Source organism: Anguilla anguilla, chromosome 1 (genome assembly GCF_013347855.1).
Source record: "Anguilla anguilla isolate fAngAng1 chromosome 1, fAngAng1.pri, whole genome shotgun sequence".
Lineage (NCBI taxonomy): Eukaryota > Metazoa > Chordata > Actinopteri > Anguilliformes > Anguillidae > Anguilla > Anguilla anguilla.
Window position 1 is genome coordinate 84,424,927 of NC_049201.1, and position 13,213 is coordinate 84,438,139.

The following is a 13,213-nucleotide window of genomic DNA, read 5'->3' on the forward strand; positions in this document are numbered from 1 at the left end:
GAAGCCCACACTTTCAGCATTTAAGACCTATAAATGTGTGTCATTTAGTCAATTATTTTAATCATTTAAAGATGTAGCCTCCTTTGCGAGGAATCTTTTGCATTTAGCAGATTACAGAAAATGAAAGCATTTACTTGTCTGAGAACAGATTTTAGGGTTCATTTTTATTGGTATGCATAGCCATACATAATCATAACGTGGCCTCAAGAGGCAAAGTCATCCTTCAACAGGCATTTAAAGTGCCTCATTAAGAACTATTAGCAGCTTGTTATAATTCAGCAGCTGCAGTTATGGATGGACTGAAAGCCAGCATACACGGGGATCTCAGTTTGTTTTGGAAAATTCAAATACGTCTCTCCTATGAATATGTCGAAGCACCCCCACCCAAACCCACCCCTTCCCTACCTCCCCACTGTAGTACTCAGCAGGTTGACTGGGGAGCTGCAAAACCTTTAACACCTTTAATATGTAATATCACAAATATGTGTATTTTCTAGTTTGAAGTAAACATTCTAATGCTGATTTAATTGAAAGCTATATAGTTCTAAAACTGTGAATAAAAATTTTGAAATAAAAATGAAAATAAATAATAACGTTCCAAAAAACCTAATGGTCTAAGGGCTAAAACATCAGCACAGAGACTCACTGATGACGAGCAGGATTCCCATGATGAACAGCACCACGGCAAAGATCAGGCCTCCGATTCGAAGAGACTCATAATCTGTAAAGGTAACATAGGTCACGTGATCATTCAAACCCAGCTCACTGGTATGACATCACCTTTTCACAGTAAAGAATAAGATTAAGAGCTTTAGAGTCTGACTACGACTGACGATACAGCTCTCAAAAAAAAATATTCCTCAAACTCGTTAATAATCCTTTATACATGCTCATTTGAGCACAGGACACAAAAACAAAGCGTCACTTAATTTACGGTAATAATTTTGGGACTTTGAATTCAGAAGTCTTGACTTCAAAATAATTTTATTATAGGTCATTTAACTAATATTTTCTTAGTATGGACTTATTCTCTGGGGCAATGTTTTGCAACAATCTTGATGGCAATGAAATTCTCTTTGCAAATAAATGTTATTAATTGATTGGACAGTTAGTTGATTGGTCAATTGATGGATGTCTGGATGGACTGACAAATTAGGTCATGTAACCATGGAATGGGAGGGGACTGCACTCTGTTTACAGTGCTAAAGTGAGCCAATTTTTCTTGGCCTCTGGGGTCAGAATTTACCACCAGCTGAAGATCACAGGGAGGGGAGGGATGAACATCCCAGACTGACCCCCCCCCCACCCCCCCAATTCTGCTTTTGCAGAGCAAGACCCAGGAGCTCCTGGGAGTTAGGGAATTCAGTTTTTCCACTTACCATAGTGAAACGGACTGTCTGCATCTATAAGAGTGGGGGAAAGGGGCATTTACAAGTCAAATCTGGAAGAAGAAAAATTAGAGCAACCAAATAGAGACCCGTCAGAAGACTACTCAAAATTCAAATGAAAGTGCTTTGCATAAAAATAAAACCTTTAAATAGGCCCCACTAACGTAAAAGCACCCAAAGCCATTAGGAACAGGACTCGTACCATGCAGATCCCCCCCCCCCACACCCCCACCCCCCACCCCACGCAAGCTCTAACTTTAATCCTCAGTCATTCCCTATTTGGCCATTTCAGAGCCTTGGACAATGGACTGCATATGCTAACACAAAGCATGGCTCAACCCTAGCAGCTGACCTGACAGGATGTTTGAAGGTGTTTTGGTAATACTGTGTGTGTCGAATCTTATTCGTCCACTAATTTCAGAGCAAATGCATGCTTGCACTGCATTTACACATGTTGCGCACCAAACCAATGCATGTTATTGTTGCCAGTGGCCAACAAGTGTTCAAATTCAGAAAGAGAATAATGAGCTGGATGAAGAACATTACCTTTCATGTCATCAATAGTGGACGCTGTGGAGAAAAACAGAGAACCAAATTTACCATAAAACAAAATACGCACAACTTTATTTTAAACAAACATACATATTTTTAGTAAATATTACAGGAAAGAAGCAAACTGAAAAAAACTGTATTTTCTACCATAAGATATTTTTTGGTAGAAAACATTTTGCAAAATGCAATAGCTTTCAGCAGTAAACATAATAGCAAGAATGATCTGGAAAAAAAATGTTTCCCGTTTGAGGGGCCATAGTTCTTTCTACAGAGAGATGCACAAACTGTTCACTCCGAAGCACACATGTACAGCAGTGTAACTTACTATAACACACACTCACACACACTCCACAACACTACACACGGTGTCTTACTATGATACACACACACACACTCCACAACACTACACACGGTGTCTTACTATGATACACACACGCACACACTCCACAACACTACACACTGTGTCTTACTATGATATACACACACGCACACATTACATTACAGGCATTTAGAAGACACTTTTATCCAGAGTGACTCACACAACTTTCATGTAGCATAAAGTATCCATATGGAATCCATTTATACAGCTGGATATATACTAAAGCACTGCAAGTACCTTGCTCAAGGGTACAACGGCAGTGGGATTCAAACCTGTGACCTTTACGTTACAAGACCAGCTCCTTACCCATTACACTACACTGCCACACACATGTGAGTTTAGTGAGACACGCTACACACTGTGTCTCACTAAGACACACACAACATTTTAACACTGCACACTGCATCCAAACAGGCAGTCACACCCCACTCTGTATTTTCACCATTATAGTGAACTGCAGGAACCGTTTAAAATCTGATGGGGATATTTAAGACACTTGCAGGAAAGAACAGAAAGTGCGCAAAACTTGCATCTCTCCCAAGCGCGTGTGTGTGTGTCTGTGTGTGTGTGTGTGTCTGGTTGTGTGTTTGTGTGTCTGTGTGTCTGTGTGTGTTCGCAGGCAATTGAGTCAGTAAGCAGCAGTTTGAGTATCAGCAAAAGAATACATCACACAATCATATTCCCAGGGCCATACACTAAAAACTAAAATTGTGGAAGGTATGTTGGAAAATTAGAAAACATAAATAAATAAAATATAAGAAAAATACATCAGACATTCTTACATTCTCACCAATATTCTATTTGTCACTTTGCCAATGGGGAATTGTGTGTAACCAAAGATTGCATATTGTTTTATCAGTAAAATAAATAATCTTTCTCTCACTATTTTTTATCATTGGGCTAAAATTCATGGCTTTCTTTCACCTCATTCAGATCCTTTATTTCCTCTGAAAAATGCAGAAACAGAACTGTAATATATCACCGCAGATAAGACTCCTCCTTGACAAACGTTTCTGCTTTTGCAGTTGATCACAACCTTATCTCGACAGGGCTTATTTCCTGTTCAAAAATGTCTCTCCGTTTCCATCCCAGAGGAACTGCTAACTCCTAAAACCGCTGAGAGAGTGCTGATCAAGAAGTGGCACGTGCCCAAACACAGCAAGGCAAGACAAGACAAATGCTCCAAATCATTCCATTTGTTAAAAGAAACCAGAAAATGGTGTTATCAACCAAGCTCGGAAGCAGGTCAAAAATCTCAGAAGAAAACAAGAAAGAAACAACTCCAAAACAACCAGGAGAGGGCAGCATATCCTGCAACATTTTCAGCACACGTTGGGAGTTGGAGTCCACATTAAGACTGAACTTACAGGTGCTGAAAATGACAGAATGCTGCAGTACAACACCACGTAAACCCTCCACCCTCCTCCCAAGCAGCAAAAATATAAACAGGGTGGCAGTCACAAAGTTATTGCTGGGTGTGTGTGTGTGTGTGTGGGGGGGGGGGGGGGGGCATATCCATTCCAGATCATTTGAGCAAAGGGGCGGGCATCGGCCGCGGGGAGGAGCATGAGGGGTTTCGCTTTCCAAGCAGCACCACAAGCAGCAGACAGAGGCCGAGTTTCAAGCACCGCACGCCAGCGGGACGACCGCACAAACACTGGTCAGCATGGCAGACCAGACTGGGTCAGACCGCCCCCCCCCCCCCCCCCCCACCCCCACACCCCCCCCGGGGGTTCAGCCTGGCGTTCGGCGAGACAGCGCCTCCGCATCCCCACCACACCACACCCACGCCCGCCACGCCCGCCACGCCCGCCACACCACACCCACGCCCGCCATGCCCGCCATGCCCGCCACACCACACCCACGCCCGCCATGCCCGCCATGCCCGCCACACCACACCCACGCCCGCCATGCCCGCCATGCCCGCCACACCACACCCACGCCCGCCACGCCCGCCACACCACAGCCACGCCCGCCACGGCGGCCACTCACCTGGCATCTCCCGGCCGAAAGCTGACCCTGCGGACACAGACACACGCCGCGGCGCCGCCGCTGTAACTGACCGCTTGTGACAGGGAGCGCAAAACAGCCTCTGCACACATACTTAGCGCGCTTCTTGGTTTAAAAAAAATAAAATAAAATAAAAGAAAAAAGTTTAATAATGGGCTTGGGTCAGTAGTCTGGCGCAGTATGTACACTGAGGGAGGGGGTAAACCACAAGCCTTTGTGGAGTACAGTGCCTAGGGTTGCCAGAAGCCTAGTTTTTGCATTATTTGCACTGGTCTGGTTTGTCGTCTCGAGACAAACAATATAATTCCCAGCCAGGGTAACTGTTTGAAAAAAATTTACAGTTGGTTTGTAATGAAGTCGCATCTCAACCGCCCCCGAGCCTGGCCCTTGATCCGATAGCAACCCCCCTCCCACCCCGACCCTTCCACGCAACAAGGTCCCGACGGCAAAAGCTAAGGCGACAGAACCCCCAGCACCCCCTACTCTCGTCTGTCGTCAGTTCCGACAGCTCCCCCCCATCATTCGCGATTACCCTTCCAGCTGCGCATGCCGTCCGGTTTTCACAAGGTCTAAATCTGGCAACCCTAACAGTGTCCCACGCCGAAAGACGAAGTGCTTTGCGGTTTTAACATCCGCGCCACCATTTGGTGCTAGTTCGGTTTGAGTGGCGCTCCACAGAGGCGCCACGCTTATTAAAAAATCTTTTTTTTTAATGAAGTTTTCATCAAATCGATTGACTGATCGGTCGGCCGTTCTCATCGCAAACAGCTCCTGCAGCACGTGCAACGCGATCGACAGCGTCAAAGTCATTTCCTTTCCCACGAGGCCCGCGTTTTAGGAAAACGCTCCTCACACCAGATGACTCCACTCATTTAAAACATGAGTTAGCCCAGTGGTTCCAAAACGTGGGGGGAGGGGGGAGGAGCAGAGAGACCATTGGGGGGACGGTTGAAGTAAAAAGGCACAGAGCAGGATGTGTATGTGTGCGTGTGTGTATGGGGGGGGGGTTGGTTCGGGGGACTGACCAAAAAAGTTTGGGAACCATGGCACCAGCCCATTAGATGAAAGAAGCAGGGAGGAGAAGGTTGAAACACTCACCCAAAGCTGGCGCCACGTGAGCACAGAGCATCAACACTGCTGGAAAATACATCCTCCCTGGAACCGAAGCGAGAGAAACAGAGCTCTTTACTCACCCACCTGGTCCTCACCGCTCCACCTCAACTCCATTACACCGCAGTACAAGGTATTCAGTATTGGGCAGGGCTCTCAAAGACATCCCATAATGACATACCACAAATGGCAAGCGAGGGACCAACTTTGGTTTTTAGCGTGTTAAAATTAAATCGGTGTTTTCGAGGGTGCGTTTTATTTTCGTCTCCAGCTTAAAAATCAATGTCCAGTCCAGCCAGACCAAATAAGCCATCTGCGGTGACGTGTGTGAACACTTGCTTTAATCGATCAACTAAACTCACTCAGCCAAAAAAAGAAAAACCCAGCAGGTTCAGAGCCTTGCCAGGAACTGGGCCGGGGAGCCCTGATTTAGAGAATCTGTGTGCCAAACCGAGAGTGAGCACTACTGGGTTACACAGTCAACACACTGCTGGGCACACGTTTTTCTGAACTGGAAGCAGCCACATGTGAAAGCCAGGCAGGCATATTTGTACACGCCAAGCAACATCAAGACAAGCTATTGACCCCATTCTCAAAAAGAAGGAGAAGTTCACGGTGCTAATAAGATTTATTGCTGGTGCAAACCAAAATACCGCTCGTTTAAAGGTTAGCCTCCAAATCCAGGGACGTTACACACGTCTCTCATCACAGCGCTGGGAACCTCCAAGCCAAGTGGGACAGCCATTTCTGTCAGCACTGGTCGGCGTCCAAGATCCCAGTCGGATCTGGAATCATCCAGTTCAGATGGCTTATGCAAGGATCAGGAGGTCTATGACTCCTGACACCCAGAAAGGACCGAGGAGCTATTTCGGGCCTCGCACCCTGGAGCAGAGGTCCGCCCAGGGCAGGGTGACAGGGTGGGCCGAAGATGGGTCCCGCCCGATTTGTGGTCAGCAGGTTACAGACGCAACTCGGTGGTTTACACGCAGATGCCAGGCCTCTGCTTCCGAGTGAGTTGAACGCTTGTTTCGCACTACGCAGTTTTAGAATAAATTTTGTTCATTTTAGTGTGTGTTGAGCAATCTAATTTGTCGCTCATTTCCCAGATGTCTGCCACCTGCTGGCCACAAGTGGGAACAGGTCCAAAAAGCAAAACTTCGAGGCCCTCAAAGTCTTGGAGGGCTGCAGCATCTGCTGGTCATTGGGGTGTTTCAGCACTGAAATGCTTAATTTAACAACTCCACTTGCCTCTTCTCCAAGGCCTACACTTTCGGCTGTTTGGAAAGAGGCCACACAAGCCAGCATATACTGCTGCTCTCTGGAAGCTTGAAAAACCAGCCACTTGGAAACAGAACTGTACAATTTGATTTAATTTGAATATGTATCATAGAATCCTTTAATACAAAAAACACAATATTCAAATTCTAATTCTAAAGTTGCGAAACGCCATTCAGTTCATTCACAGTCTTCCCTTTCACAAACACCAGCAACAACACAAAACTACTTGAGCAGACAGCTTATTTGGTCCTGGTTTATGAACCCTGTTAGAAACTCAGCCAGCAAACACAGTGGGTCCAGAGAACAATGGACTGTAGACTGAGCTTGCAAACTCAAAAGACTGACCTTGGGGCGCATATAACGGTTACAAATCAAAACAAAATTGCAAAAGGAAGCAAGGATTCATTGTTTTCTTTTGAAAATATTTGCTAGGTAAACTATGCAGATTAACATATTTATGGCTTGAATAAACTCAATACTACACATTGACGTTCGAGGTGTGTGTTTTCATTTCCAAAACGTGCAGATGGACGCATACTTTATTATGAATTATAATATTAATTGCTGCACGGCCTATGTTTGGGTACTGGTCCATCTGACGTCGTTCAGATACGTCATCAAATAGGGGTGGTTTCCACAGGCGCAAAAAACTTGTTTTCTTTACCCGTCCCCTCCCCCACCATGGCACTAACATACCAAATAATACAGAATAAATATCCACAAAACTCCATTCAAGGAACGAAACACTCGACATTCGGATACACTGTAAATTTACCATTTTGAATAAATACCATTTTAAAATAAATTGTTAATATTAGTGAAGAGGAGGAAGAAAATTTGCCCAAAATCAGAATTTTCTTTTATCAATTATTTCTTCTTTTAAAGCTCTGGTTGGGTAGGGTCCTATGGTTTCTACCAAAGTTTACACCTTTCAAGTAAATGTTCTTCTCAGCCGCCGCGCATTTAAATCCACACACGCCAAAATGGTGCAATATCTTCACACTCGGAGGCACGTGCATCTTCCTAAGCGACAGGTGCGCGAGGCATGGAGTTTAAACGAAACAAGCACTCGGAGATAATCAAAAAATTTACACGGGGAGCGGGACTCCAGCAATAAGCCCCAGGGGTTTAGTGAGCGCATTGGCAGTCACGTGTCTCGGTCTTTCAAAGCGGCTCTGTGATAAAACAAAGTTAGCTAGCCACCAGCTCCAGCAGAGGAAGAAAATAAACGCAGTACGAGTTTTCTTATCATACAGCATCGCAAATACAGAACTCATTTCTGGCACGAAACTGAGCTGATCGCATTGCAAAATGCATCTTTGCGCTGTTCCGAATACATACACGGCATTGTTAAAATAAACTGCATTGTCTGCTCTATAAATGTACAAGAGGTAGCTGCAATTAAAGGAAAAATACAGTATGTTCACATGACCAAAGGCACTGCTGGGAAATATTTCAGAAATTATTTCTTAAAAAAGTTAAAACGTACCTGATTAATGCGCGTCTTTCAAAACTGAAACAGTACGACGTTTGACAGATTGGGGTTAGAAAATATAGTACAAAAAAAAGTACTTCAGCTCCGATGATTTTCACACAAACCGGTTAAATTCGGGTGTAGTATTCCTCGTCTTTATTCCCAGTCACTATAGGCCTACCATTTAAACGGGCAATGACTGGTTTTGAGATCCAAGGGGAGCGTACGCCCGTGAAACACACGGACAGCTGAACTTAACTGTAATCCCGCCTCTGAAATGGACTCTTTCCAACTTCCAACGATGTTTAGGGACTGGGGTAAGTATTGCCAAGGGAGGGGAGGGGAACGAGGAACGAGGGGGATGGTCAAAAATCTCCAGACCCACCTCGATTACCCCTGCGCGGTCGCTGATAAACTGCAGTTGTTTACGAGAGAACTTCCTTGGCAATCCCCCGCTGGCTTTTAATTATATTTCCTTGATTATTAGAGTGTTGCAGATCATTGCGAGGGCTTCCATATGGCGAGTCAAATGTATTTACAGTTTGATCAACTGCCATGCCCAAATATTAACAGTTTACACTAAATTTTGAAAACAAAAACAACAACAACAAAAAAAAAAAAAACAAGACTGGACATGACAACTGATCAAATTCGGTCAATTTCGGGATATTTTTAAGCACCGCCAGTTTTCAAAACACGATCCATGTAAGTGTAATTCTGCTTGTTATTTCAATCGGGGTTCTTAGAATCTTGGAAGGGGTGGACTTAACTGAACCGAAAGAGCGTTCTGTCTACACGCATTTCCGTGCACGGTTACACTGCCCTGCAAGATTCTAGACCACATATCGCACCTGAGGAACGCTGGGTGGCAACGGAGGTTACTGAGGTTACTGAACATTCCAAGTAGAGTCGAGGCGACATGACGGACATAATGACCGTGTACATTCGATGGTAGTCTGCTGTCCTCATTTTAGCCAACTTCTTCCATTTCCAATAAAGGCAACGGAAGAGGCCCCATTTCATGAGAGCCATATACTGTGTTTGCTCTTTGACCGCATGGATGTCTCAAGCGATTCAGTAAAGGAGCAAGTGTAATAAAGAGAATAAAAAAACATAATGATGAATGAAAGAAAGTGCCTGAATTCTGTGGGCGATATCAGAGGACATGGTGGCGGGAGCACCAGAGCTGCCTGTTCAAGTCCCGCACAGAGCACTGAACATTTGGGTGATTGGTGGGGGAGGGGTCAACTGATCCCTTCCGAAATCCAACGGGGGCTCCAAATTAAAATCACTCAATTGTTCCCAGATGTAGGGTACAAGGAATGTAGCTAATTAAACTATGGTTACCTCTAAATTCTAATCCTCTGAAATCCACTGTTGTGTGTGTGTGTGTGTGTGTGTGTGTCTGTGTGTGTGCGTGTGTACGTGTGTGTTTGTGTGTGTGTGGCACAAAATAGTGTACACTGAGAACCCGTGATGACCTAATTACAAGAGTGCACCAATGATCATAAAATTATTGTTTTTCATAAAATAATGATGTGTTTTGGATATAGTTTGCATGGACTCTTGTTGCATGCTGAGTGGCTTATCGCCCATGTACTGGATAAACTGGAAGCTCTGGAAGAACATGAATTAGTCACCTGGAGTGAACTCACACTTCAAAAAGCATTATTCTTCTGGAGGATGGTGCTTCATGAGCAGCACAGAAAACTGCCAGCGCCCAATCAACCAGCAGGGGTCACTGGTGTGCGGTGAGTGAGATAGCGCCAATCATGCACCACCTGACAGAACACCAGGCCAGAATGTATAGTCTAGATTCGATACCAGACCAGAAGGAGTGAGCTTTTACTAAACATTAGCATGTGCGCCTTTTGACATGTTTTGATCAGATTGATACATATATTTATCAATTTAAGGTAAAACATAATTCTTTTTTCCCCTTTGACAATGCAAAAATCAAAATAGGACAATTTAAAAATTCCATAGAGAAAACTATGTGAAATGGAAGTGGTATACCGCAATTTTGCCATCGTTAGACAGGTCTTAAAATGGGGTGGGGGTCAATGAGCACTGGTCTCTGAAGTTGGAGGGCAGAACCAAAACAGGCCACAAATTTTAAAACCTACTTAAACTCGGATAATTTAATAATTAAAATTAAAACAAACCCCTGCCCGCAAAAAGGGAATAATCTAAATACTGTGAGAATTTGCCCTTGTCCTCAAAAGTTTGGATTGGAAAAGGGAAAAAAGAATGATTGTTTAGTTGCGATAATCACATATTTCTTTCAAAAATCAATTTCTTGAATAAAAAGCTTTAAGCTCTTGGTGCAGTTACACCTGTAAGTTTAATCAGACAATGTGTGAGTAGTAGCCAATGCTGACCTTAAGAAAGGCTTTAGCCCCCAGTGGGCCCTGTCCTGCTCTCTCACTATGAAACCAATAAAAATAGAATTATAATGTATATTACCTTCTCAACAGGCCGAACTGTGTTCCTTGCAAGTGCACCCATGTGCACTGCGCCTTCCCCCGTGCATTTGAAATGTCCCCATATAGATGAACTGGCCATTCAGTTCAGCGATGCCATTACTCACTTTGAAAAGGTGCCCTGTTCATAGATTTATTTGCTTGGTGTGCTGGTGAGGACAAAAAAAAAAAAACCAAAAGGGAAGGAAAAAAATGTATAGCTGCAAGCTCATTTTTATACTGAAAATGTTTTTAATAGACAAGAGATCCTGCTGAAAATTGCAGCTAAAACCAGATGGAATTCTACAATGGTTTAAGACGGTTTAAGCTGTGTTTTCGACACCAACTGTATAGCTGGTCATAGCTGGTCAAAGATGGTAGAGTAACATGGTGGTCAACTGATGGTCTAACTGACTACATACATTGGTCAGCTGGTTGACCAGCTAAAAGTTTCGAAAACGCAGTTTATACCAGATTAGGCTGGTTTAATATTGAATTTTCAGCCAAGGATACACTCGCAATTATTTTTGTTATTGAGGCTATAATTCATAGTCCGATTACATAGTAAATATTTAAATGGTCTCTTAATAAAAGCAGACTACCTGTACATCTACAGTTAGCTATTTTGTAAGTTTTTTGCTCTTGTAGCATGTGTTGGCTGTACAGGTAGCCTGTACATATTGCCACTGTATGTGAGCTTACAGAGGGGGCATTATACACTGCTTATGTTTAATTAAAGCAGTGATTGAACTGAATGAACTGAAAGTGAGTGAAAATATTCAAACAATTTTTGCACTAAGGCTGGGTGTGTGGAGATGCAGGGACTGGGAGAAAGCTTCTTGAGCAACAAGTTACACCTTTATTTGGGATTCTGTATGGTTAGGAGGGTGTGAATCTGCAATCAGAATTTGTGGTGCAGTTTGTGCATGACCTTGAGTTCTCCTTGAGGTGCAGTATGAAGCGGACTGCTGGACTGACAGCAGGTTATGGTGGTGATGTGATAAAATTGGGTAAAATTAGTCATCACGATCATTTCTGAAGGTAATCCTGGAAAGTGCCTAAGTACAGTGTGTGCAAGCCCTGCTGACCTGTAACTTTGTGGGAGATGATTTATAATCCAATGCCTTTGAAAGGTCCAGGGGCAGCTGGGTGACTCATTCTGCTTAAATTGATAATTCACCATTTTCTTATACATGTATTTTGACCCAAAAAATGTCAGTTCTTCCACAAGGTCATTTTGTAGATTTTGTAAGTCCATAAAAAAGGCTCCACAAATCCTCATAATGGTAGTCTGTGGACAACCTAAGATTCTGCTGTAGAATCTCTTCAAATAAAGAAATCAAAAATGACCATGCCTGAGGGACAGGGTGAGGGTTACAGTGTCGCCTCTGGGGATTTCATTGTGTACCAGCACCCCCTACTGGTCAAATGGGAGCCTGCAGTCTGTGTGCACACGCTGTGCATAAAATGTAATCCTCTAATGCAAGGGGATATATACATACACACATAAAGGGGATCAGGCTCTGGATCAGTCTCCCGCCCCACATTAAGTCCTGTCCCATCATCACATTTAAAGACCCACTTTTTTTCTCTTGCTTTTAGTGCAGTTTGAGGTTTCCCTACGGTTTTCTCCACTCTTAATTTATTTAGTTATTTTTCACATCCTCTCACTGCGTTTTTAATCTGTTGTTGGTCTTATTCAGTCTTTCTTAAATTGATTTTATCCTCTTACTCCTTATTCCGTTTATTTTATTGTGTTGTATTGTTAATACCATGTATTGTATTGTGATGTAATTTTGTTGTGGTTTGTTGTGTTGTATTGTAGTGACTGGAAAGCACTTTGGCGCAACTCCTGTTGTTTTTAGATGTGCTACACAAATAAAAGTGACTTGACTTGACTTGACACACTCATCTGGAATTGGCATCCCAAACTGGGAGAAAGGGGGTGTGGGGCTGTCCAGTGGTGAAACGTCTGCAGTTATCGTGTTTGATAATAATCTGTTGTCCTGTCATGCCAGAATGACCCCGGGGAACATTCTAGAGAGATTTTAAAGCGATAAGGCCGGCGGACCTCCAAGAGGGGGGAAAAAAATGGCGAAATTTCTGTCAGCTCAGACTCTTCCTGTTGGTGCTCAGATCTTCCAGTTGCCTTCGAAGACTGAGCTGAGCCTTCGTGACTTTATTTACACTGTCAGGTCTTGAAATGAAAAATATGCAAGTAGGTCAATGTTTTCTATAAGATAAAATGATAAATGTTTGCAGTTTTCTTGCCTATATATATAGCTCAAGACAAGGAATTTCATAACCTTACAGAACTTGAACCCAATAAATTGTTTCTGAGGGAATATGTGCATGAACACTCTGATCAGAGATTAAATATGACTAACCTTCAGTAAATTTAACGCTGTTTCCAGGGTATAAATTGGAAGCTGGTCAGAAGGAAATCACAAAAACCAGCAGAGACTCCTGGTCTCCATGACTGTTTGAGTGCCCTGGCCTGGCCTGGCAGCCCATTTTTCTTCCCCAGAATGAAACAATCACCTCAGAGTCTGTTAATAGA

General features: G+C 43.5%; 1 protein-coding gene across 2 annotated transcripts in view; it reads right to left on the reverse strand.

The window, feature by feature from the left end:
* LOC118207031 (FXYD domain-containing ion transport regulator 6-like) overlaps positions 1-8,717 on the reverse strand; it is a 15,260-nt gene extending 6,543 nt beyond the window's left edge. The window contains exons 1-6 of one of the 2 annotated variants that reach the window (XM_035380294.1): positions 8,207-8,717; positions 5,428-5,484; positions 4,312-4,338; positions 1,935-1,958; positions 1,380-1,403; positions 647-721 (exon numbers count right to left, since the gene is read on the reverse strand). In XM_035380294.1, coding sequence (XP_035236185.1) covers positions 647-721; positions 1,380-1,403; positions 1,935-1,958; positions 4,312-4,338; positions 5,428-5,479 — 202 coding nt within the window. In that variant the 5' untranslated portion in view covers positions 5,480-5,484; positions 8,207-8,717. The remainder of the gene's footprint in view (positions 1-646; positions 722-1,379; positions 1,404-1,934; positions 1,959-4,311; positions 4,339-5,427; positions 5,485-8,206) is intronic. The other variant, XM_035380303.1, reaches the window with a different exon arrangement.
* Between the last annotated feature and the right edge of the window lie 4,496 nt (positions 8,718-13,213).